This window comes from Drosophila gunungcola (assembly GCF_025200985.1).
Source record: "Drosophila gunungcola strain Sukarami chromosome 3L unlocalized genomic scaffold, Dgunungcola_SK_2 000003F, whole genome shotgun sequence".
Taxonomy (NCBI): domain Eukaryota; kingdom Metazoa; phylum Arthropoda; class Insecta; order Diptera; family Drosophilidae; genus Drosophila; species Drosophila gunungcola.
Genome location: NW_026453179.1, coordinates 2,955,461 through 2,982,604, shown reverse-complemented (window position 1 = coordinate 2,982,604; position 27,144 = coordinate 2,955,461). Strand labels below are relative to the sequence as shown.

The 27,144-nt window shown below is 39.8% G+C and overlaps 1 protein-coding gene across 15 annotated transcripts in view; it reads left to right on the top strand.

Annotated features, from left to right (window-relative positions):
* Positions 1–27,144, top strand: part of LOC128258442 (cell adhesion molecule Dscam2) — a 47,393-nt gene that overhangs the window by 13,051 nt on the left and 7,198 nt on the right. For 10 of the 15 annotated variants that reach the window (XM_052990046.1, XM_052990049.1, XM_052990051.1 and 7 more), the window contains exons 3-22: positions 1,649–1,785; positions 2,567–2,688; positions 2,770–2,828; positions 8,136–8,212; positions 8,534–8,723; positions 10,799–10,964; positions 14,122–14,212; positions 14,785–14,872; positions 14,977–15,125; positions 15,405–15,528; positions 17,846–17,973; positions 18,562–18,698; positions 19,622–19,764; positions 20,604–20,765; positions 21,345–21,489; positions 22,051–22,487; positions 22,826–22,979; positions 24,298–24,415; positions 25,416–25,578; positions 26,095–26,610. In XM_052990046.1, the coding sequence (XP_052846006.1) occupies positions 1,649–1,785; positions 2,567–2,688; positions 2,770–2,828; positions 8,136–8,212; positions 8,534–8,723; positions 10,799–10,964; positions 14,122–14,212; positions 14,785–14,872; positions 14,977–15,125; positions 15,405–15,528; positions 17,846–17,973; positions 18,562–18,698; positions 19,622–19,764; positions 20,604–20,765; positions 21,345–21,489; positions 22,051–22,487; positions 22,826–22,979; positions 24,298–24,415; positions 25,416–25,578; positions 26,095–26,610 (3,306 nt within the window). Of the gene's footprint in view, positions 1–750; positions 867–1,211; positions 1,324–1,648; positions 1,786–2,566; positions 2,689–2,769; positions 2,829–8,135; positions 8,213–8,533; positions 8,724–10,798; positions 10,965–14,121; positions 14,213–14,784; positions 14,873–14,976; positions 15,126–15,404; positions 15,529–17,845; positions 17,974–18,561; positions 18,699–19,621; positions 19,765–20,603; positions 20,766–21,344; positions 21,490–22,050; positions 22,488–22,825; positions 22,980–24,297; positions 24,420–25,415; positions 25,579–26,094; positions 26,611–27,144 lie in introns of those variants that run through there. The other 5 variants (XM_052990056.1, XM_052990057.1, XM_052990053.1 and 2 more) reach the window with 5 other exon arrangements.

Sequence of the window (27,144 nt, the reverse complement as noted above, 5' to 3'; positions counted from 1 at the left end):
CATTGCAGTTGACAGCGTGTTGCCAGGCGGAGGAAAATCCAGGACGACAACGATATGAAGGGGCTCTGGAATGGTGGAATGGTGGCAAGGGGACTTGGGAGGCTTGGGGGGAAACCGCAACGAAAGTGGCACAAACTTTGCTACACTTTGGGGCCTGCAACCAGGAGGAGCTCGGCCGTCGTTATCTACCGCCTAATGCCTTTTTGACAAAACAATTTTTCATATTATTGCTCGACTGCGGCGCTGCTGGGGTTGAAAATTGCTTACAAATTTAGTGTTGCATACTTTGCGGCTGCTGTTGTTGAAAGTGCCACAAGGAGCACAAGGAGCGTTCTTTGCCAAGTCCAAGTCCTGTTGCCAGGCAAGTCGGGCCAAGTGCCAAAGAGGGATTCTTGAAGTGACAGAAGTGATAGAAAGATCTCGGAAAAAACCAACATTCGCCATAAAACCCATGCACTTCGGGAAATAGAACACGGCTATTATTATTAATGTCTTGTTAAGGGAAAATTGTGAGTGGTCTTAAGAATCAGTTGTTTCTATAAGTAAATTATGTTGTCAAAATTATCCAAGATTTTTTAATTAAGTATTTTAATAACACAGGCAAATTATTAATCTGAAATCAAAAGTCAAATATTTAAGCTTTAAAACCTTTTGCTTAAAAACAACGGAATTTTAAGTGGAACATAGCTTTAATTTGGCTTTGACTTTAATGTCAAACAAAAACATATCTGTAGTGACATCAAATCATATAAAATCATAAAATTATAAAATCAGTATAAAATTAGGATATTTCTTTCAAAAATTAAATTTATAAACTTTTCTATTTCAAAAAGAGTTGGTTATAATTCAACTGCTGTTTAATTTGGGTATTAAGCAACATTTTATCATTAACTTTCTGGCCCTTGCACTTTAAGACACCTTATTAACTAGAGATTTATGTACCACATTTTACTTATTAAGGGGTGAACGCTTTCCCTTTACACAGACATTAGTAGGAAGTAAATATTTTAAAATTCCTCAACGCCAAGTCGATTTCCGAGTGTAGGTGGCTGGGCGAAAGTCCTATCCCTAAATTATTCATGTGTCATAGTCGGCTCACTCGGTGCACATGAATTTCTGGATATTTTCTGGACAGCAGACAACGCCTTAACTTGTCCGGCCACACAGCTCCTGGGCTGGTGTCTCGGAATGAATAATAAATAAGACATAAAAGCCGCATCAAAAGCAATTTTAAAGTATGGCCGAAATTATGCAATGCTCAGCGCCTGGTGAAGCAATTAGAGGCGGGCTTTTGTGGCCGGCGACCGCAACAATGGCCGGCAGGTAAAAAGCAATTGTCTCCGCAGCAGCCTTTGTTGTGGGCCAACGGCACTCACGACGCCTCATTAAAATTTGGGCCAAGCCCCCCCGGCTGCCACGCCCATTCGAGCGTAAAAGTCGGGGAAAAGCCAAAAGCCACTGGCATGCTCGCTACTTAATTTCGGGGGAGAAAAGTTTCCGGCTCTAACAAAAATTGAAATTAACATTGGCCAACACACACACACACATACGCACACAGAGAGAATGCCTCCATTTAATTAAAATTTTAAATTTACCGAACTTTCCCCCAACTTCTCTCACTTTCTCGTCCCGTCTTCTCTCTTTGCAGCCGAGACCAGCCAGATTGTAAATGGACTGGATCTGCAGGGACCGATTTTTCTCCATGAGCCACCGCATCGCGTCGAGTTCTCCAACAATTCGGGCGGACTCATAGAATGCTCGGGCCACGGCAGTCCCCCGCCGGAGGTGAGAACTTCCTTCCACTTCCTTTCTTGCCGGCGCAGGACTTGGCTCCATTCTTACCTCGCTGCCATTTAATATTGCTGTTTAATTATGCATGGCTGTGCGGCGTTTGGCTCCGCTTACTTCCAAGTTAATTGACTGGCCAACAAACAAATGCTAAACGCTCGCTGAAGCACTCAACGAAATTGTACTTTTCATTTGAATCAGAAAGCCTACAAAACTAAATGTCTTATACAATATTTAGCTTTGAAAATTTAAATTCTTTTGGTTTTTGGTAGACGTCAAAAACAATTAATTATTTCTTAGAAAATTATATTTTAAATTGTATTTTTCTTAGTATAAAAAAAGAGATAGTTGTCTATTTTTTTTAGGTTACACGCTTTAAGAGTTTTATTTAAAACTATAATTTATATATTTAATTTATAATTTATTCTATAAAACTCATTAACTGTGCTGTTAATATGATATTATTATTTAAAAAAAACAATTTGTTTCAATGTGGTAAAACTGTATCTTAAAATAATATGGTACGCAGATGAAGTTTATAACAAAAATAAAGATCAAAACATTTTAACAAGGCATAATATGGTTTAATATTTTTTCATGTCTCTTTTTGTCAAAACACACGTTTTTATATGTAATGGTTTAGTTGCACTGCTTTGTTATTTTTGTTTGATGATATTTTCATTGTGTTAATATCGCATACAAACGACTCCGTTACAAAATATGTTTTGAGTATTTTTCAGAGTGCCCTTCTAATTCCTCTTGACTTTTCCTCACCCAGGTGGAATGGACCCCCATCCCGCCGCAGCAAGACATGGTGTTCCAGCTCTCCAACGGCAGCATGATGTTCTATCCCTTCACGGCCGAGAAGTACCGCCACGAGGTGCATGCCACCGTCTACAGGTGAGGCCAGAAATAATTTGCCACCGCCACCCTAGCCCAGCACAGATTGATTGTTAATCCTTTTGTCCTTTAAACCGGCAGATGCAAACTGCGCAATTTGATGGGCACCGTGCTCAGCCGAGAGGTTCATGTGCGCGGCGGTAAGTCGAAATAAATTTTAATTAATTTACGTAAAACACAACCAGCGAGCGAGAAAAAAAAACTCGCTGTGAATTTATAGCCACCGAGTTGATTTGTGCTGACGAAGAGAGTTTGGCTTTCGACGCTGTCGTTGTTGTTGTGGTTGTCGAAAACTTTGGCCTAATTGGAAATATTTTCGCGCTGCCCAGGGCCGTCCAACTCCCACTTGCCTCCACTTTTCCCCTATTTTCGATCCCAATTCGAGTCCCCATTCCCAATGCCAATCCCGCCGAGCAGAAGCCTAAAAGCAGGCAACGCAAGTTTTAATTACTATTGCTGCCGGCAAGTGCTGTCGGCCAGGCGCCATCACTTCCCTCCTCATCCATTTATCCCACCAAACCAACAATTTCCCCCAAAATGCCATCGTAGCCAAGCGAAAAAAATTGTATGCTCCGCGCTAATTTGGCGCCTCAGTGTGTGAGAATTGACTGCGGAGAGCATACCCTTAAGATAAAGGATACTCGGAGTTACACATAGAGTTTCGAGGTTTCTAAGACAATTAATGACCTAAGAACTAAGCCACTGGATAAATATTAATTAGCGCAAAAAAAAAACTGCAGGAAACTATAATTATGAAATATAATTATTATATAATCATTAAAATAGATTTTTCTGTAATATTTAATAATAATTGAAGCTTAAGTATTAAGTTCACAGCATAACTCTAGAAATTTATTACAAAGTTACAAGTATTACAAAGGTACTTAAGCCATATATAAAAGCGTAATTAATTAATAAGGGCAGTCAAACTAAAAACTTAAAGTGGCCTTTGTAAGTTATATTAAATGGATGTACCAATTTTAAATCTACATGTTTCCTTCCACATTGCTGTCCTAAATTTAATTAAATTAGAGAGTTCAAAAGTCAATTCTGCCATTAATATTCCGATAGATCAGACAGAAAATTCAATATTCATGTTATACCCTCCCAAAAGCGCTGCCTAAGTGCCACGAAAAACTTTCCCATTCTTCCCTAAACTGCATTAATGAACTGAAACTCGGCCATCGTCGGCCTGCGAGGCAATCATTTTGATTGCCGTCACATGTCGCATAGATTTTGCGGCTCATTGGGCACTTCCACTTGGCCAGAAAGGACCAGAGACAACAATTAGCCATGACCATAAAAGATATGCCGTATAAATGGGTTTCGGGCTTTGTCAGAGACCAAAGGCTAATCCTCAAAGGGTCCACTTGAGTTTTGGCCTGGCGTTTAATTAACAGACGGCAGGGAAAAAAGTTCGACAGGGGCCCAGAGACCACGGGAAGTCAGTTCAAAGCGAAACAAATGGCACAAAGTCGCAACCGCAAAGATCTAAGATAGAGTCGGGACCCACGCACATTTACATTTACTATATACATATGCACCATACTATACTACTGTACTATGCCATGCGTAGCCTTTTGTCCATGCAAAGTTCCAACGTCCGGCGGCCATTTTTCAGCAGCTAACTCAACGTTACGTATACGCCATGTCCGCTGGCTTATTTTATTTGCGGTCTGCCCGGGTTTCGGGCCCCCAAGTCCTTCTGTGCGCCCCGTCCTCTTTGTTTCCGCTTGGTTTTTATGTGCGCCAGAAATTGTTTTTTCCCCCGATTTTCGTGGCGAGAGCTTTCCGCTTGAACAATTTGACAGCGCGTAGATTTGGCGCAAAACGTTTTGCCTAATTTGCAAAAGTTCTCGCAGAATCTGCGATCTCTGTTGGCCAGTAACTCTGTTGCTAATGTGAGCGTTTTGGTTGGAGTCGCCGTCTTTAATTGGCAGCGCTTAGTTTGATGCGGGGTCTTGGAACTTGGCAGCCAGGAATTCGAAGGGACTTGGCTAAGTGCGCGTAATTAGCGCAACTTTGCAGCAAGAAACCCTTGACAAATTCCCCCCATATATATTCAAGTCAAGCTTAAACGCAATTGCTGGCATTTGGTTTTGTCAGGCCACAGGACATCACCCCAACCCACTTTTATCCGCAGAACTTCTGCTGACAGTGATGAATGATGCTCGGAGCCACAAAGTTGCCGCAGCCACGACTTTTCAGCGCTGACTTTTCCTGCACTTTTGCATTTCATCAAACAAAGCACACAGGCACCCTTAGATAGACGACCATGCATAGGTATAGCGTATACCTATCCAATGCACATAGAAAAGTCCTTGGCACATCCTTGCAAGATTCTGCGCAAAGTTTGTGATTGAGCTAGAAAAGTTTGCTCGACTGCCGCTGGCTGCTTGTGTATGAAACCAGCGTAATTTGTTTCTAATTAGTTGAATGCACATTGTTGAGGATGCTCCACCCAAGTTCGCCCCTAATTCCCCTTTTAACCGGCAACAGGATACGGAGTGCAGAGAGTTTTGCATACGAAACTTCTCATTTGCGTGGAAAATGCAAATTGGAAAAGAGAAGCCCAGAAAAAAGCGCGATAATAAATTTTTTCGTCTTTCATTTCTAATAATGAAATTTTCGTTTTTTTTGGGTAAATTGATATGATGTTCAGCTTCTGATTTGCCTAAATTAATTAATAATTTTATATGAAAGCCAAACAAAAACATACTTATTTTTTCAGTAGCAACTCAAATTAGATTCACAAATGAAAATTCAGTGATCTAGAAAATTTGTACATTAGTATCGTGTTAAGCTTTACACACTGTCCAACTTAAATCATAGTGCTAAAACTAAATCTTATTATTTTGTAGTAAAACTTTCTAGTTAATAAATATGTTTGAAAACAAGAATATATATTCTTCTTATATGGGCTTAACAATTTATTTGCATTTTTGTTTAATATTTAGTTAATAAATTTGTTTGAAAACAAGAGTATATATTCTGCTTATATGGGCTTAACAATTTATTTGGCGTTTTGTTTCTGTAAGACCAAAACGAGTTACCAAATAAATTCAAAAAATTGTAGATGACCACATTTCGGTTCGCATTAGAATCCGTATTTGAAATCAGAGTCCCATCAAATGTTAATTTAATAGTCGGAGTGGCAACCGAAAAAAAATAAACATTCTCGGGACTGGCGAAATTCCGCACAATAACTGCAAATCAGCAAAGACTGGCATACCAAAAGCATCTTTCCGGCACGCACATCATAAACATAAATTTCCCACTCTCCAAAAACCCCCGAAAATGCCCAAAAACCCAACCCTCCGTAGGAAAAACTTTCCCACACACAAAACAAAACGGAAATGAATTTCCGCATAAAATCCAAGTGCAGCAAATGTCGCCCGCGCTCTCTTTTTGCACTTACTTTGTGCGGCGACTATAAACTTAGCTTTCATATTTACTTTCCTGCCCAGCTGTCCTGTTCCTGTCTCGTCTGCCCCCTTCCCCCTTTCCCCCATCCTCCTTTTGGCTTTCTCCACCCCCCGAAACAACATTGTTGGACCTCTCTGTCCTTCAGTTGCGAAATTTCCATGCAAAATGCAACATGAAAGGCGAAAAAACTTTGCCGTAGCTGAAAATAGAAACTCTACACACAAAAAGAACAAAAAAATGGAAAGGGAAGTGCACAAAAAAATTGGTCGGTTGTTCGGGAGTCTAGCAATACAAATAATGAAGATACAAAAACAAAATTGTACTAAACTACACAGCGCGGCCAAAGGAATTATAATAAAATGTTGTCACAAAGTTTTTTCAGTCACTGTTATAGCACCAGCAAGCCAGCAACAACAACAACAACAACAGCATCTGGATAGAAAACAAACAAAAACAACAACTTTTCAAATTAAACTTTTATCCAATTTTAGCATATTAAAGTTGGCAAACAAACGCCGGAGCAGAAAAAGCCAAGCGTGAGCAGCATTTGCGAGCGGTTTCATTTTGGCCAAGTTCGGGATGCCGCTGGGCAACGGCCTAATCTATTTACGATTAGCCCTCGCAGGGGAATCCCCGACAAGGGCCCAGCAACACTGGAACGCACTTTACGCACGCCAGTTGGCAATCGCCTTTGTCGGTCTTAATTAATTTGCCAACTGCCAGCAGCAACTAGACCTGAGCTAAGCTTTTAACTCATGCAAAGCATTTGGCAAGTCGCACAGTGGCTTAAAAGGCTTGCAAATTATTGACTGATAATATATTGGGAATTTAATATACTCTTTTGTATGAATTCGAATTGTTAGTATTCATGTTTGTTTTCAAAAACTAGTCACTTTAAAAATAAAACATTTGGAAACCAAAAAGTTATTAAATGCCTTAAAATATCCTCACTTAATTTTCTAACCAATCTATAATCATTTCGGAAAGTATGAAAGAAACACAGCAATATAAAACAATAATGTTTTTGAATATTTATTTCTTTCCCTTACAAGATGCCATCTGCTTAAAATTTATAATAGTTCATGTTTAACTATTAAAAAATAATATTTGTATACCTGTAAAATCATTTGGCTTCCTTCAAACGTCTTATCAAACTTTCTAAGGACAAAACCATTATATATATTTTCCCACTTTCATTTTCTAACAGAGCTTTAGGTACTGAAAAATATTTATATTATTAATTCCTATATGGTAAATTTTGTGTAGTCTTTATTTATCCCTTATGTATTTACCTATACTTTTTCCGGCAGCAATGACTGTTTCAATAAAAAATCATATTATATATTATTATATTAAACAATGCTTGTCATTTAATTCAAATCCATTTTAATTAAAAATTTGTGTCACCCCGACCACTGTGCTGCTACAATTCTGTCATGGTTAGGATCCTTGTCATTCTTAATTTCGCGCTGAGCTCACGCCATGGACACGGACAGCGAAAAAATCTTGAACTCAAATTGTTAAATCCAATTTTTTAACGGCCTTGTCACCCGCCTCTGCCGCTTGTCGCTGCCTCCCATCACGCCCCCTTTTCCGCCCACGGAACAACCTTCGTCTGGCTGACAAACGGCAACACTTTTGTTAAGTGTCACAATGTGTTGGACTTGCTGGGGCAGCGGGTGGTTTTTTGTCCGGGGGATGACTGCTGAACTTAATGTGGCACATATTTCGGCTGTCGCAACCAAGCGGATCCCTTTTTTTTATGTGGTCCTGCCACATTAAAAATTAAAACTCACACAAAAAACACAATACAAAAGCAAATGCGAGGTCCTTAAGCTAATAAAACCAAAATGGGGGGCCAGAGGGTGCGTAAAACATAATTGTTTCGGTTTGTTCTTGAACTTAACGGATGCTCGCAAATGCTGGCCACGCCGCGTATACGCAATTTTTCAGTCACACAGCTAGATAACCCCAAAAAGCCAAAGCAATTTGCATAAAATATGCTTTTTAATTCGTTACAGTCGTCAACCAGAAATACGCGGTGCAGGTGCACGACGAATACGTGATGACGGGCAACACGGCGGTGCTAAAATGTCAGGTAAGCGTGTATTTATTTCTCGCAGTGCACATCCCACATCCATTAGCACCTGTCAGCAGGTTTTGGCTCTGTCTTTCTGGGCGGCCAGTGAAAGTGGCCAAAGCAGCCGTAGCCACTGCACCGCAAAATTCACTTAGCCCGCAAATCTCATTTATTCCAAACCCATCCGTAACCCGTAACCCGTTACCCGTATCCCGTTACCCGTAAATCGTAAACCCACAACCCGTAAACCCCAAAAACCGCCCCTGGAAAATGCTCATCAAATTTGCTTATCTCACACCCCGCGACATCGACGTCGACGTCGACTGTTTATTATCACAGGTGCCCAGCTACATGTCGGAATTTGTAATGGTCACCGCCTGGGTGCAGGACACCGGTATGCACCTATATCCGAACACGGACATCGGCGGCAAGTACACGGTGCTATCGAACGGCGAATTGTACATAAATAATGCGGGGCCCAATGATGCGTACAAAAGCTACACATGCCGCACTGTAAATAGACTGACAGGTACGTGATAATCGCATTGCCAGCTTAATCGTCCAGCTGAGCAATGCATGAGTTGCTCCGGACTCGGGACTCCGGAACTTAGGACTCCGGACAGCGGACTCCAGATCAGTCCGGTTTGTTGGCTCAAGGGCGTGGCAGCTATAATTAAGTTGAATAAATAACCAATGAAGGGCATTTTGTGGAGGGTGCTATTTGTGCGTGCCAACTTTACCACGACAATTAAGCTGTCTTTTCTTGTAGAAACATTCTGAAAATTCAGCATACTTCAGTCTTGCAACCAAAGCCTCTTATAGTCGTGGGTTGTTTAAATTTACCAAGCATTATTCCCGAAATAAACAAAGACTTTATATTTTTCTTTAATCTTACAAGCGCCTTACCAAAGTCTGTATTGGTAAGGTAAAAATATAACTTAAATTTAATCATTTTTGTACTTTAAAAATCCATCAACATTTTACATATCAGTTTTTTATTAAAGATATATTTTACTGTACATGTTAAGAAGACATTTAGCCTTGAAATTTGTAAACAAAGAAATGGATTTTAAGTCTATGCAACATATTTAAGCCTAAATGCCAATAGCTCAAACTATAAACTACTAAGTTTGGTACTTAAAGTAACATAGTTTTTATGGCCAGAAAATGGCAAACAAAAATTAAATTCACAATAGAAAGATTGGTGTGCTCCTTTTTCTGTGTATTCTTCTTAAGTCCCAGCAAACAAGCAGTAGTTTTTCCTCCTTGGCCAAAGTCAATTTGTCGTTTTGTGCATAATTTATGATGCGTGACATTCAATCGCCAGGCTAAGGGCATTGAGCTCTAGAGAGTTCTGCTCCGAAATGGAATCTCCTCCGTTCGCATATATATACATCGCATATGTACATCTGATTCTGGTTGTGTGTCGACAGTCAATACGTGAGATCTTTTCGAGATAAATTCTCTCCCTTATTTGAAGTTTATTGTGTGTGAAAATGCGCTTAAGCTGAATTTCTATTAGCCTTTGTGCGCATATTTCACATCATCAATCAATACGATAAAAGTTCACTCCTTTCGACCTTTTTTCCCCTTTTATTCTTTTCGTTTTCAATCTTTTCTTTATGCGAATGTGAGTGAGTGTACGACTGTGTGTTTTGTTTGTCCGAGATTATTTACAGTTCTCTTTATGTTTGCATCTTGAAAGCTGAATTTATATTTATTCCTGTTACATTATGGGTTACATTTTATGGGTTTTCCGCCCTCGAGGCATTTTTGGTTGCCAGCCAGCCAGTCAGCCAGTCAGCCAGTCAGCCAGTCAGCCAGCTATTTGCTTAATTAATCAAATTGAATCGAGCCGCAAAAACCGCAAGTTCTGCTCGAGTTTTGGCCAAAAGCGAAAATTATGATCTGTATATTAGTTGGCACTGGCAATGTGTGTGCGTACATTCCGCCACTAAAACCAGCTCGAGTTGCACTCATTAAAAAGGTATAATGAGGTTGGAGGATGTAGAGCGGTCATGGGTAATTCATTTATCAGGCACTGCATGCAGGCTGCGTACACCTGGTTTTTGGGACCGACTCACGTAATTACAATTTATACCAGAGATCCATTTATTTGGGACAATAACTCGACGGCCGAACACAATGGGCCGGGGCCAAACAATGGGGCCTTTTGGAGCCAAACAATGGCCTCCATAATCAAGATGCAGAATTGAGTTAGGCTGCATAATACGCACTCTAAAGTTCGTTATAGATTCCCATGGTTTTTCTCCTATTTGGGAGCTGTGCGTGTCCTGCCTGCATCTCTAATAAAGGTATTTATCCAGTCATAAAAAAATCATGATGAAGAGGGTTTAACAACAGAACGGGGAGGGAAAGGTAGCCAGCTGCTCCTAGCAATCAAGTTGATTGCTTTCATTTACTTTCAATTAATTAAAATATATATAAAGTGGGTGTGTACGGCAGGGACCGCAGGACATGCCATAAATTTTGCGGCGCTTTAAATCTAAGTAAATGCCACGGGGCCACTGTCAGCTGCCATCACTTGAGCAATTTTTTTCGCATATTTTCCAGCGTTTTCACTCTCTTCTCTCTGCTCCCCAGGTGAAATACAAATTTCCACATATCCCGGCCGTATTATTGTAACAGAGCCCAAGGGCATGGTACAGCCGCGCATCAACGTGGAGAAGCATTCGATGCGGCATGTTGTCCTTAATGGCCAAACAACGTTGCCGTGCATAGCTCAAGGACATCCGGTGCCAACATATCGGTGAGTGAAACACAACAACCACGCGGAAAAACGCAAAAAACGCGAAAAAATCAACAAGAACAGGGAGCACTTGGAACACGTGGCCGTGTCACAGGACACGGGGCATTGGGGCATCGGGACGCAGGACACTGGACACACAGCTGCGGCTGTCAGGGGGTTCGGCGGTATCCAACCCGCAGCCGCAGTTGGCGCGCACTTTATGACAATGTGAAATATTTAACGCTCTTGGCAAATACAACAAAAAAGCGGCAAAACGAACCGATGTCAGAAAAAATCATAATAAAAATGTCAGCCAAATTGTCAAAATGTTGAGCGCTCGGCAGCAGGGGAATACCCACCGGGTCGACCTGTGTGGGTCGAATTCGGGGTTAGGCCGAATCCGACAGAGCCTCTCTATGCGATTCTCATGGGAGCAAGGGAGGTCATCCTTGGGTTTGAAAGGATAATAAGGGATAAGCCTATGATTAGCCAGCTGGGAAGCGACCTAATAGGTATATCAACAGGTTTAAAAGGTATTTATAGTAAGTCTATGAATAACTCAACCTTATAAATATTCAGATTCAGAAGGCGATGAAAAGAAATATCAGTGTTTTTATATAAACATTGGCAACTAAATTTATAATAAATATTGTGTATTGTTTCTTATCATGAGAAATGTGTGTAGTTACTTTGTGGTTGGAAAGCAGTGAGCAAGCAAATATAACATCGAAGTAAGCAATGAATGAAATCTCCCAAATTATGTAAATGCTGTCAAATGTTCTTAGACAGTGGAAACGAAAAATTATAAACCAGTACTGAAAACCAAAGTTTTATAAAGTAAATAAAGTTTTAGACAAATAAGAAACAATTTTTTGAGTGTTAGCCAATGCTGTCATTTATATTTTCTTATGTTTTTTTTTAAACAGTTAAAGATAGTAACAATACAATATTTTTAAATTTAAAAGTTTGCCTTAAAGTCAGTTTTTTCAATGCCAGCTAACTTATAATTGTTAAAAATTAAAACAAGAAACTTTAAAGTCAATGTCTTAAAAGCAAGCACACTTACTGTTTTAAAAAATTAAAACAACTTACGAAAGTTAGCCAAGAAACTTTTACAGTCAATATTCTTAAAGCCAGCTCACTTAAAGTCTTGGCCAACTTTATGGCATACGTAGCTTACTGGCAACTTTTGGGCACCTTTTTTTTTCGTCCGGGAATTTATGCTTATGGCCGTTTTGGAGAGTGGTTAACAGCTGCCAGCATTGGAGCGCGCCTACGTACATCAAAGTTGTTTATTGGGCCACACTCGGAGGCGTTTGTCTTGACGCGAGCCGGGGGATTGAATTCCCTGGCAGGGACACAAATCAATCAAAAGCTGAGCAGCGTTTATGACCGAAAATGGCAAATTGCTTTCTGAAATGTCGCTCAAGTTTTTAGCACTCCGAAGATAAGGCAAGGGGCTGCCGTCCGTATATGGATGGCCACTTTGGCACTTGGCTCATCATGGCGATTTTTAGGCACTAAAACATGCATGGGGAAGATCCCCCCATCCTCGTCCGAGCAGGATGCCATGTAATATGCCATTGTAGCTGGCAGCTCACGGTTCATGGCTGTCCTCTGTTCTTCTCTTCGTCCTTCGTCCTTCGAGCTGCATGCATAAAAAATGCTCCCAGGATGTGCCACATCGCGAGTGCCTTTCATTTGATGTCTCCTGCTGTGCCGAATGCAGGGAGGGGGAAATCCAAGGATCTGCAAGGAACCGCGGGGGCGGCGACAAGTTTTGTTTGCTGCCGCTGCATTGTTTTCCGACCTGGAGGTCTTGGCTCATAAATGCGAAAATAGTTGGCTATGTTGCTGCTCACTGCCAGGCAGTCTTCTGTGTTTTCGGGTGTTTTTCGTTTTTCGCTGGCTCCTATTTGAAATCCTTTTTCATTGCATAGTTTCGGGCGAGTGACGCCTTTGTTTCGCTTGCAATTCCTTTGTGCTTTTGTGTGTTTTCCTGCTTTCGATTCCATTCAGCTCCCGGTGCCATATTGATGCAGTTGTTGATAATCACTGACCATATTTCCAATTTAACAGCATTTCACATGCAAATAGCTCTGAGTCCCAGAGTCAGCGGCTAGAGAAATCTCCAACATACCATCCCCATCGCATGCTCGGCATTTTCCATAATTTTAATTAAGAAATGCCATGCCGGGGGCAATGGGCATGCCTTTGCAACGTCCTCAAAAGACGAGAAATGCACTCAAGTGCAATTAAAGCCAAATTAAAATCAATAACTTTTATGGGAAAAAATCCGATTGCATGTGTGCGCCTTGAAAATATTCAGCAGGGTGGGCAGCCATCAAACAGATTATAACACGCGCAACAGATAAAAATGAAAAATCTCTGTTGATTTACGCATTTGAGATATTTTCCACCTTCATATACAACCAGTGTTCCAGGGATTTCTTCTGGTTGAGAAATGCTTGCACAGATACTTGAAATACCCTTTATGAAAAAGATAACTACCCAACAAAATGAACAAAAATATACAAATGTTATATTCATCTCATAAAAATAATACTGATACAAATCCATACACCCTATCATACATTAATGAAATGAAAAATAATTTTTATAAATCAAATTCGTGTAAAACATCGTGAAACAGAACTGAAGTTGAAAAGTTTAGTTTATTTTCGCTGTAGTTTCCATAAATCTCTTTAAAAAAGCAAACAAAACATCTCATATGCCCGGCACATCGAAAATCCGAGCATAAATACCCGTTAAATAAGGCAGTGCATATGCATATATGAATAAAGCCCACACCGCATACTTCCCTCGTTATGCCCACTTAAGTGCAATTATTTTTACGAACTATTGAAATATATTTCATCTGGCATGTGGACCTCGACCTGCACAACAAGCCAGCAATCAAAAGATACGTGAAAAAAAGACAGAAATAAACCGAGCGGAGCGGAGGGAAATTATTGATAATTCAATCGTCGTTTCAATTTGTTTAAAGCCCGCTCGCACCACTCGCACTCAACCGTCAAAATCTTGGGCAAACAAAGCGGAAATGGATTTCCCGATTTTCGATTTCCGAGTCCCCATGCGCCTTGTTTGTCTTTGCCTTTGGTCCTTTATTTGGGCGGCGTTTCATCTCCCTGTCATCTTTTTTTTCCCTTTTTTCCAGGTGGTTCAAGGAGGAGAACGAGCAACTGCTGCCGCTGCAGCTCAGCGAACGCATCACAATCGTATCCGCGGGGCTCCTCAAAATCACCAAGGTGCGTAGCTACACTGTATACAAAAAATTTTAAATTTTAAAAAATATTTAATAAATTGGAAATTGTCTATTTTATAACATAAGCAATTGCGAAATTAGTAAATATATTAAAAACATATATTAAAAATATATTGTTTTAATTACATAAACTGTGTTAATAGAGAGGCAGACAGAGACAACAATAAAACATTTTTGCTTTGAAACACTTTAAAAAGTAACTTCCTCAAAAGACATGGTTTTACTTTTAAATTGTCCCGCATTTTAAAGCTTTCCTTTCTCTGTGTAGGATTTAATTTTCAATTTATAAATACTATATTTGGAATGTCAAGAAAATTCTTAAATATGTTTTTGCAGATATCTTAATAAGTTTACAACTTAAGACAATGATTAAATCCTTTCGTTTTAAAGTTCTGTCAATTTTTCATAGAATCTAAATAATGTTCAATATCTCTTCGATATGCAAAAATGCTGAAATTTTTTCCATGCACCCTTAAAGGGCGTAGTCAGAAAGACAAAGAGGGGTGAAGCGTATGGGAAACCCTGCTGATTGCCAATTGATTTCGTCCATTGCAGGCACGTCTCGAGGATAGTGGAAAATATTTGTGCTGGGTGAACAATACGGCGGGCGAGGAGACCATCCAAGTGTCGCTAACGGTGACAGGTGAGTGGGTCTGGGTTTGGGTTTGGGCCTCAGTGTGTGCTCTACCGGCGACACAGACAGAAAAATGGGTACTCAAAACACCACCATACCCTTTGCCAACACAGCTCCTTTGACGGCACACCTGCAGCCACAGGTGCAGACGGTCGATGTCGATAAGGATGCGCAATTCCAATGCATTGTCTCGGGCCATCCGGTCCACGATGTCAACTGGCTGCACGACGGCAAGCCCATCCTCAGGGACAATCGCGTCGAGGTGAGTAGACACTCAATAACTCATTTTAGTCGGAGATGATATAGTTATGATTAAAATCATGTTTATTTGAAGGTGGAAAATCTTGTTGTTTCTTTCTAAATTTTTGTTATTACAATTACGAATTTTTGTTTCCACAAATGTTATTTATTTTAAGTTCAGAAATTTTTGTCCTTTTATAAAAAAAAAGGTGTTGTTTATACTTTTAACAAATAAAACATGAAATCTAAAATATAATTTTTAATTTTTTCACTTTACAAAAATCTAAATCTTGTAATACAGATACTTACCGATCCGCCGCGACTGATTATCAAGAAAGTGCAAAAAGAGGACCCCGGCATGTACCAGTGCTTCGTGTCCAACGAATGGGAGCAGATCCAGTCCACCGCCGAGCTGCAGTTGGGCGGTAAGTAATGACGTCGCCCGCCCACTGGGGCTAATAAATTGGCCATCCATCGTTATGGCCATTAATAACCACTTATGACCGCCCACACCCACGCCCACGCACACACACCACACACCATACACCACTCAAACCCCCAAAAACATCTCATCTCAATCAAAAGCGTAATTTCCTACTCGAAGCCGGCGAATGACGACCGCAGACCGCACAAATAAATGTTTTTCATAATTGCATTTCATTATTTTCTAATTTAGCAAATTGCTAACATTTTTCACCAACAACAAAAACAACAACAAGCACGCCAACAAATCACAGCGGAGCAACAACAATGAGGGGCTGCCCATAAAACGCAGCGACGACGACTTAATTTTATTACCAGCACTAAAAATCTAGCCGCAGACACTAAACAGTGGGGCATGGTACATATTAAGGGAAAGGGAAACCGGGATTTTGGATAGAGGGTACAAATTGTATCGCTTAGCTGGCTTAGGGCCACACACACATGAGAAACTGGAACAGGATAAATTAGTCCGCTTGGAGTGGTTGATGCGTGACCCAAATACGATTAATTCTAATCCGGGATCATGCGAATTACGGCGTGGCAATTATATGAATGTTATTGTGTGTGTTCTGTGTTAAGTAATATTTGTGTGTGTTTTGTGTTAAGTAATATTTCTGATGAAAGAACCGACAAACAAAAACCTAATATATAAAAAAAAATGTTGGCCATTTTATGACAATTTTAAAGGTTACTTAAAAAGTTGGGGATCGAAAAATCGAAAAATCGAAAAATTTTTATTATTTAATAGTACGTACTTTTGAAAATATCTTTGCAAAATTTCATTATTTCAAAAGTATGATCCTATCTCACTTTTTGCCCGTTTACCGTTTTCAATCCTAACTTAACAAGTTAATTATACTAAAAAGTAAAAATTATGCAGCATGATTCGAATTATACTAAATTCATGTTTCGTCCAGAAGAACAAATGTAAAATCTCACACAATTCATATCTTAAAAGCCACAAAATAGCCCAGATTGTACACTTCCTATTGGAAGAATAATCTTCTTTGCTAAATTTCCATCTGTATTATCTCGTTATTCCATCCCGCATAAACATCTGAGTAGACACATTTGCGCTTTGCCGCTTTGGCAACATTTTGTGATTTGCTTTTAGGCGCAAGCGGAAATTGATTTCGATATATTATTGGCATGCTTTGCACAATGGAGCAGGGAAAAGGGGAAGTAGAATCTCCTCTCTTTTTTCCTTACGGTGTTAAAAGCCCTGCCCCCCAACAACCACCCCATACCCCCCAGCCACCGAGAAAAGCGCCATTAAGCGGCCGGATATAGCAGCAATTGTGTCAACGCTGCAACTGTATTCGTGTACTCGTGTTTGTACGTCTCGTGTGGTGTGTGCCAGGGCAAATAAATATGGCAGCTTATAACTGGGAATGCCAGAGCCGAAAAATCCTGCCACTGCGCCAGAGGAAATTGATACAATTTCCATCAGCTGGATAGCATTTGCTCGCTTGTCAAATGCATTTTCCGTTTTCCTTGGCCCAACATAAGCAATACGCAAGGAAAAGCAATAAAGGCTGAGCAAATGGCTAGCCAAAGAAAAGTGCAAATCTAGTTTAAGCTACAGAAATGTTTAAAAAGAGGTGGGAATTTCCTTATCTGAAATTTCGTTAAACTGTTCTGGCTTACAAAGAAAAGTAATTGGTAATAACATTTAAAATAGCTTAGTATTTGAGTTTGCCTGAAAAATAAATGTAACTTCAAAAAAACTGATTATTTGATTTTCGAAATTGTTAGGGCTTATATGGTAAATTGGTGTAGACATATGATTAAAACGATTTAAAATAATCCTTGATTGCTTAGGCTTTTCCTTATATTTATAAGTTCTTTGAATTATCGTCAACATGTTGAAACCTCAGCTTGTTGCTTTCAAAACGCAAATCAAATCAGACTTCACTACAAATATGTTTTTTTTTTTCGTTCAAAGTATTGAAGTTCCTTTGAATGATATTTTAATGAAGATTTCCACACCCATTCAGAGGGAATTCATTCATGTGCATAATTAAGAAGCAAGCCATCGATGCAATCATCATCTTTCTGCAATCAAAAAAGTAAAGTTGAAGGAGGAGGAAAAGACACAAGCTCAGACACCACAGCACATGTGAGGCAGAGCATTTTCAACGGGCACTAATGAAAGCCTCACAGACAGACACACATCCTTGCCACAGAAGGCTCCTCATTTGAGCAAAGTTTCAAAACTAAAGCCCCTCCCCAACTTCCCTCATTAAATGTTCATTTCAGATGCCTCGCCGGAACTGCTTTATTGGTTTTCGGAGCAGACGCTGCAGCCGGGACCCACGGTATCATTGAAGTGCGTCGCCACCGGAAATCCACTGCCTCAATTTACATGGTCCCTGGACGGATTTCCGGTGAGTTTAGCCACCAAACTTCGCCTGAGGTCAAGGCGGAAATGCAGGCAGTACTTCCGTTTCCGCCAAGCAGTTGTTGACAGTTAAACCGCCATTACAAACTCTGATATAATGCTCAGATATTTTTCCCAGTAACTGTTATAACAGTAACATTCATCTTCATCTTCTGAAATATACATAAATATTTTAGAAACCGAATTTTTTCTTTGCCAAATTTACAAAAAAAAAACAACACACATTAAAGCCCACCCAATCCAAATCCTTGTGAGCCAGCTCTAGTGCATACTTGGGATGCCCATCTTTTGCTTGGCTTTACTCTGTGCTCCTACACTTGAGTTTTTTCGTTTCAGGAATTTCTCCTCTGTTGCCTTTTTTGCCTGGCCTTATTTTCAAGGATTTGTTTCGTTTATTTGCATAAATTTTCATTTTTCTTCCGAGAGTCCCACTTCCGCACTTCCACTTTTCGGGGCACTGCAAATTTTATGCAATTTCAATCAATTCGATTTACATGAATTTTTCATTTCACCTCGAGCCTGCGAAAGGAGCTTTGCTAATTGGCACACTCTGATAACAAATTCCCCTCTTCAGATACCAGACAGCTCGCGCTTTTTAGTGGGTCAATATGTTACCATCCACGACGATGTCATCAGCCACGTGAATATATCAAACGTCAAGGAGGAGGACGGCGGAGAGTACACCTGCACGGCCCAGAATGCAATTGGCAAGTGAGTAGCCGCAGTTCCATAAATAAACCACACTTGGGTAGCACTCTCCTATGAGGGTGAATCGCCTGAATGGGCTGGATAGGTTGGATAGGTTGGATAGGCTGGATAGGCTGGATAGGCTGGTTAGGTTGGATTGGCTCGGCTGGGGGCATAAAAAGCATTTCCATGCAAAATCATAAATTTATTTGTAGCATAGCAAAAAAAAATATAAGTCTGCGGGACACAATGGCCGGGCATTGTTTGGTAGGCAGGGGAGCGGCATAAAATCCAAACAATTTGCTGAGCCAGCCAAGGCAACTCACTTCTAGAGATGGAAAAGCTGAACAGGCCAGACACGAGCATATAAAATAAATCTAAAGGATAGCAGAGCTATATAATCAATGTGTAAACCATTATAAAAAATAAAACGGAAAGCAATTTAAAAATCAAGAACACTCTCATTGGTCAAATTAAATATTTTTAAAGTATAAAATAAATCTACAGGATGGCAGTGCAACGAGTTCAATTTGTTAACTACTTTATAAAACGGAAGGTAGACAAATTTAAGAACAACTTCTCTGACAAAACTTATATTTCTGTTTGATTTTTAAAATATTAAATTTTCTTATTAATTTTATCGAGTTATGTGCATATTTAAAAAGGAAGTAAAATTACTTTTGGTTTTTTTGAAATTTTTAATATTGTACAAGCTTAACTTTTGACTAAATTTATAGTAAAATTTTTTGAAAAGTTAGATGCCAAAATATGATATCCCATGACAAAACCTAAAGGCAGATCAAAAGCCATTACTTCCAGGAGATAAAATAGTCAACCGAATAAATTTCAATATTCCCAGAAACAATATGGCAACATATTTATTTGTTGCCCCTTCACGAACACATCTCCGTATCAAAACTAAACGTCTGCCAATGTTTTATTTCCAGAGTCTCGCACAGCGCCAAAGTGAACATCTATGGATTGCCTTACATACGCGAAATGCCAAAAATAACAGGAATTTCTGGCTCTGATTTGATTGTTAAATGTCCCGTGGCTGGTTACCCCATCGATAAAATTCACTGGGAACGAGGTGAGTCAAACATAAATATATCTTTGTGCCCATTCGGATATGTGATGTTTTGCGATGTGTGCGATATATGTATATTTGATTTATTTTTTGGTCATTTTGATATTTCGCTGTATGCCTATTTGCCTTTTGGCCAGTTGTTTGTTATTAAAAATGGTATGTTTGTTATTGCGCATATCAGTGAAAATTATTAAAACTACAAAATAAACGCGGTTTTTTCGAAACTGTTTTCCTTCGGACTGCAGCGAAATTTAAATTCGAAAATTCCCGTTTTTTATGATTAATAATTATTATCTTTGGGCGTTTGCATGCGGGCTTGTCAACATGCATTCGTGTTTATCATGGCGAATGTGGGTAAAAATAAATATAATAAACATAAGGCCTGGAGTCAGAAATGCACTTTCGAGCTCATATTTGAGACGGATAGAGGAAATCAATATGATGCTGCTAAGTGCGTTTTCTTTAAATAAATAAAAATTATTGCTTATCAGGTTATCAAAGAAAAATAACTTTTCTGAAAATATAGAAATTGATAGATATAAATTCAAAAACATTTATTTATTGCAATAAATCTATCTTTACTATGCTTGTTTCTTCATCAAAAAGCTCTTTAAAAAAGTTTTCCTCCTCCTCAGCTAGTGTATGCAAATAAATAAAGCTGGCCAAAATAAAAGTGCAGGCACTACACCAAATGCTATATGGCCAGTCATAAATCGCATAACTTTGTTTTATGTGAGAGCAGCCAAATTAATTGCCAACCCCCTTCCGCTTTCTCTTTTTTTTCTCCCATTTCTTCCGCTTTTTTCTTCATCCGGGGCGGGGTGGTCGGTGAAAAATAAAAGATGGCCAAACGCTGCCCATAAATCGCAGGCAGCGTGCCTACAACAATGGCACCTTAATTATCGAGCAACTGCAGCGCCTCGAGGATGCGGGCACGTACACGTGCATGGCCCAAAACAAACAGAAGCAAACATCGCGACGCAACGTGGAGATCCAAGTGCTGGGTGAGTGTGTTTGCCAATATTTAAAATTAGAAGTGGTAGTGGTAGTGGAAGTAGAAGTGGTGTTAGAAGTAGAAGCTGCAAAAAGCCGCTGCAGCTGCTACAATGAAACTATTCCAATTAGAGTGGCGAACGAAACTATGCAGCCGCAACAGCAACAGCAACTATTTTCCCAGTTAATGCACATGCAGGCGGTTGTGGGTGGTTGGGAAGAGGTGGCTAGTGGGCGGTTAGTGGGCGGTTAGTGGGCCGGGCAGACCCACAATGAAGTCATTGACTTTTGTTTTCTGTCTGCGGCAACTCCGCCTCGTCATCCGCCTCCTTCTCACTCTTCATAATAATTCACTCGGCAGCTGTTGCTAAGCCGCAGCTGCATTGATGCGACGGCCACGCCCACAATTGCCACTACCACTAACGCCCCCATCTCCACCCATCCTTGATTATCGGGCTCACTGGGTTTTATGCTCAAGCCAACTGCCATGGCAATTGTTAGCCGGTTTCGCGACACTCAACGTTTTGCCCGCGGAATGTTTTCGGCTTACGGCATGAGTTTTATGTTTAATGGCTCCCTTCCGATTGCAGTTCCTCCGAAAATTATGCCCATTCAGGCCATGACGAACATGCTCCGCGAGGGAATGCGTGCGGCCATATCCTGCCAGATCCTCGAGGGCGACCTGCCGGTCAGTTTTCGCTGGGAACGCAACGGAAAACCACTGATCGGCACTGGGTGAGCACTCGAATTTATATTTTTCATATTTCATACATTTTTTTGCGAATAAATATAAAATATTAGTTCAAAGGTAGTTTGACTTCCAATTTGGTTCTTGGGTTTTTTTTAAATTAACAGTTCTTAAAAAAAGTTGTAAAAGCAATGATAAATCGAAATTGAATATTTTTCGCAGTTCTCAAACTTTTACACAAATTGTATAAATTTTAAATTATTATTACACACCTTAAATTTTAAAACATTTTGAAAGTCATAATAAAACTTATTGAACATACTATTACAATTATATTTTTAGACATTGATTCACGAAAGATCAAATATTTGTAACTAATTCAAAACCAATGCTTAAAAACATATCAAAAATTGTAATGAACCTTATTGAACGTTATATATATCTATACCATTTGTATACCAATAACCATTTTAAAGTACTTAATATTCTTTGTTTGCCCACAATCAAAGCTAAAAATAATACTTACATACGTATACAATAACAACTAAGATTGCATTACCTATAGCTGTACTTAGTATGTAAATTCTTCTGATCTGTTTTTGTGACAGCAATGAGGTGTTCCGCCGCCTGGATGAGTACTCGGCAAGTTTGGTGATTGAGCACATATCGTCGGACCATTCTGGAAATTACACCTGCATAGCAAGCAATGTGGCGGGCACCGAGAGGTTCACCGTGCCGCTAACCGTAAATGTGCCGCCAAAGTGGATCCTGGAGCCAAAGGACTCGAGTGCCCAGGCAGGGGCAGACGTCCTCCTGCACTGTCAGTCGTCGGGCTATCCAACGCCAACCATCACCTGGAAGAAGGCCATTGGGCCAACGCCCGGGGAGTACAAGGACTTCCTGTACGAGCCCACCGTTCAGCTCTTTCCCAATGGAACCATTTTCTTCAAGAAGATCAGCAAAGAGTCGCAAGGACACTTCTTGTGCGAGGCCAAAAATAACATTGGTTCCGGAGTCAGCAAGGTCATTTTCCTCAAAGTAAATGGTGAGTATACATATATTTTATATATATATTTATATATATTTTAGTATTCTGTAAATAGTCGTATATTATTTATCTAAAATGGTAAATTTTACAAAAAATATTTATTTAAAAGAAAATATATTTGTTGTTACAAAAATTGTTGAAGACCTATGTAGCTAAAAGAGACAGTTAAAGTTTAAAAGTTAAGGAAAAAATGAAAAATAATATATGTAATTTTAAAAGCAGTTTCAATATCAAAGCTGTAGTTTTGAAAATTCTATTTTAAAATTGAATTCTCAAAAAGCCAGTGCTTTAACTTACCTAATGTTTCTTGCCACTCCTCTTTTTGTAATTCACAGTGCCCGCCCACTTTCAGACGAAGACGAAACAGATTTCGGTGGCCAAGGGCAAACAGGTCCATGTGCAGTGCAACGTGCAGGGCGACAATCCCATCGACTTCAAATGGAAAATCCAGGCAACGCAACAGTATCTCGACGAGTCGCTGGATTCCCGGTAAGAGTGCCCCCCCCATTTGGGACTTTTCCCACTCCGGGATGTCTGCGTGTCCTGGCGAAATCAATTCCAAGTCGATTGCAAACAACAAATTGCTTTTAATTAAAGGAGTTCTGTCGGGGCTTGGATTTCGGTTTGTGTTCAGACTCTGCCCCTTGGTATGGATACCAGTACTTGGCCAAGTTCTAACTCAATTTTCACCAGGCAATGAGTTTTGAGTCTCTCTGTATCTGCCTCATATTTTCGCAATAGGAATTCTCATTTTGCTGACTATAATCAAGGGCTTTCTATTCCTTTTTGTAGTTGCCAAGCACATGGGAAAATGTTGAGTTGATTTTGAAAAACCATCTTTAAATGGAATATTTTTTTAAGTTGAAAGTCAGTATAATTAAGATATTAAAATATATAAATCAGGAATAAACATTTTCGCATAGTAGAGACTGAAACTTTTTAAAAAATTATAAAAAGGTGTTCAAGTTATAGATTATATTTGCCAATATAATATAATTTAATTAAACCATACAATTTGTAAGAAATTGTAAAGAGTGCTACAGGCTGTACATAATATTTTCTCAATATGCCAATTAAGTGAACTGAAAATAGGTCAGGCTTGTATAAAGTTTAAGTACTGCATTTAAAATCTTATCTAATTCTGAGTCATTGACAATTTTTTTCCAAGTTTTCTCTCTCGAGAAACTTTACAGTGACCATCCAATAAGGCAAGGAAAACTTGCAGCTGCCATTTAGAAATGCCATTTCACTGGCCTTAGAGTTGTGCTGCATCCATTTTAGTGCCCACTTGTGTCCTTGTGTATTTGTGTATCGTAAGTGTTTTAATGTATATGTATTTCCGGCTTTCTCTTTTCTTCCGGCCCACACCAACACCAACACCGCCACCACTATCACCGCCCACATGCCTTTGGCTTGGCAAACAACTGAATATGCACATGCGTTTTATTTATTTATGCCATTTGCACACGCACACAAATGCCATGCCACGTGCTTCTGTGTCGATGCGTATCTGTGTGTGCATTTTGGACTCGTACGTCTTCGTCTTTGTCAACAAAACTACAACTGCCACACCAACAAAAACAACAACAACAACAACATAATACAACGACGTGGAAAACGTTGTTATAAAATTGTATTGCATCGCTCACGTTGCGCAAACACGTATCCACAAACACATTCACAACCACGTATCCGTATCTGCATCTCCATCTGCATCTGCATCTGTATCTGCGCCTGTATCTGTATCTGTGCGCCTCTTAAATGCATTTACTTGCATATAAATCACACGGCACAAACGCACACCCAGCTACACAATAAGAGATCAAGTGCTCGACGACGGCATGGTCTCCGAATTGGGCATTTCGCACACATATCGCCAGGATACGGGCATTTATATCTGTCAGGCGAGCAATGCATTCGGACAGGTAAGTTGCAAGGCTGACACTTTTGTGTGGCACACAACATGCAACACACAACATACAAGTACAACACACAATGCCGTGATATTATTATGTATCGGGTTGACTTAAATCAAGCTGTCGTTGGACTAATGGAATTGGGCCGAGTCGAGCTCTAGTTTATTTCGATCGCTAGTTGCTAGGCAGTCACACTATGAGAATGATAAATAGCTGGAATACACACGGATAAATCACGTTTCAAGAGTGTCAAAATAATCTATGTTATAGTCAGTCCAAAAAGCAATATTTAGCTAAGAAAAAGAAACTAAAACTAAAAAAAAACTATTTAAAAAAATAAAATATTTTGCTTAAATTAAACTTTTCTTAATTTTTTTAAAAGTATTTTGTGGAAAAATAAATAAATATTTCTTAGTTCTCAACAAATTTGTTAATTGAAATTTTTACATCTGTAACAAAAGTTAAATTCGGTAGCTTAAGTATCATCGAGTTCCAAAAAAGGATGAATAACAACATCCTTACACATTAACTCTTCGTATTTTTTATTTTGTTTCGTTTTCAAACATATATTCATATTATTAAACTTAGTTAACCTTTTTTTCAATATAGATATTAAAAATCCGTAAAAACAATGTACATAGGATATTATTATAAATCTGTAGCTTTGTGTTTTTTGGGTGTAAAAAATCTATAACTTCGTCTGCCAAACTGCAGCACGCAAAACTCACACACTGTCAGAAAACTTTTGCCCCAGCCTCGTCTGTCTGCAAGTGGGCCCAGAATCCAGTACCACGTCCATCTGCCCCTTCAGCCACTGCTGGTAACCCTAATTTATGGCAATTTGAAAGAGACTCGGACAGCAGCTGCAGCTGGCTGCCTGTCATGACTTTCACTGGGCGCAAATTAACTCTTAATGCGCCAACTCGGCCCAAGTCCATCCCCATTACCAACATCAGCGTCAAGCGAACAGCTAGGCGGAACTGACACAAACGCATTAAATTTTTGGCAGGACGAGATGTCAATCCAGCTCATTGTGCAGGAGGTGCCGGAGCAGCCGAAGAACCTCCGCATCAACTCGCAGCAGTCGCGCAGTCTGCAGCTCACCTGGAGCCAGCCCTTTGCCGGAAATAGTCCCATCGAGGAGTACCACATCTACTACAAACAGATATCAGGTGAGAAAAAGTAAATTAAAGTTGTAAATTTGAAGGAAAGTTCGATATAGCATACACTTACCTACTGCTTTAAAAGAAAAAAATAATTATTGTTATTGAGATAATCATAGACAGATATCTTAAATACCGTAAAAACAAATTCAACAAAAAAAGTTTAGTTATTTGCAATAAATACAAAAAAAGTGTATAAAAGAACCAAGGCCAACAAAACAATTTAAACTCCAAAACATATTCACTAAAAAGTAATATATTACGTATCCGCCTAGGTGAACAGACACATTGTTTTTATTGAGCAGGCACAATTATAGTATTTAGTAGATATTACACTGAATATTTGAAGAGCTAAGCTTATATTTGCATTTTTATAAGACGTATACTGAATTTGGGAAATATTAAGGTACTGCTTAATTTGATAAATTGATTTAAAACTATAAACTTTAAAATCGCTTACCGATACTTTAATATTCACCAATAAATACCACCGATAACAGATTAATTTAATACACAAATAATTAGAGTTCTTCTCGCCACCAGATATTTGGCAGAACGCGGAGCACCTGACCATAGCCGGAGCCCAGACGGTGATCAACATCCAGCAGCTGCGTCCGGCGAAGGCCTACCACATTCGTATGTCGGCGGAGAACAAGCTGGGCGCCTCCGAGTTCTCGGAGGTGGTGCAGGTGACCACGCTGGAGGAGGTGCCCTCCGGTCCGCCACTCACCGTGCGGGCCGAGCCCAAGAGCTCCACCGAGATCTTCGTGACCTGGGACGCCCCGGAGCGGGATCACTGGAACGGCATCCTGCTCGGCTATTACGTGGGCTACCAGATGTCGCTGACGCCCGAGGACAAGGAGGTGAATCCCACGCAGGGCTTCAGCTTCAAGACCGTCGAGGTGCGGTCCCACTTCGGCGGCGAGACGGTGCTGGCCAACCTCAACAAGTTCACCCAGTACCACGTGATTGTGCAGGCCTATACCAGCCAGGGCAGCGGACCGCCCAGCAAGGAGATTGGCGTGCAAACAATGGAGGACGGTGAGTGCCCAGTGGGTGGTAGTGGTAGTGGGTTTCCATGGGAGATGGCAGGAGATGGTTTCAGAGGGCGGAGGCGGGTAATGGCAAGTGGGCGCTGGCCACCTGGCACACATTGATTGGATTTGTTAATTGCCCGTACACGAAATCTGACCTGGACCATGGCGACCGGCTGCCATGCAGTCTGGCTTTCAGAAGGCGTTGGGCTAACACTTGGAGAAAATATTTCAAGTATTTTAAGGCATCATATATTAAGGTTAAATTCAGAAGGCAAAAAGTTTATGTTATATTATGTTTGATCCAACAAAACAAGGCTTCCTTTTTTTATTTTTTATAAATATAGTTGATATATACTTTTCTTTCATCTTTTTGGGACACTTGATGATATATATGGATAAATGATGAATGAAAAAGTTTCTTTTTTAATTTTAAGACATTTTCAAACTTAGATCAAAATTCTATATATTAATAATTGTTTTCCCCTTTAAAAGTGCCAATTTAGTTAACCATTTTTTCAAGTGTGTGAAAAACGTTTAA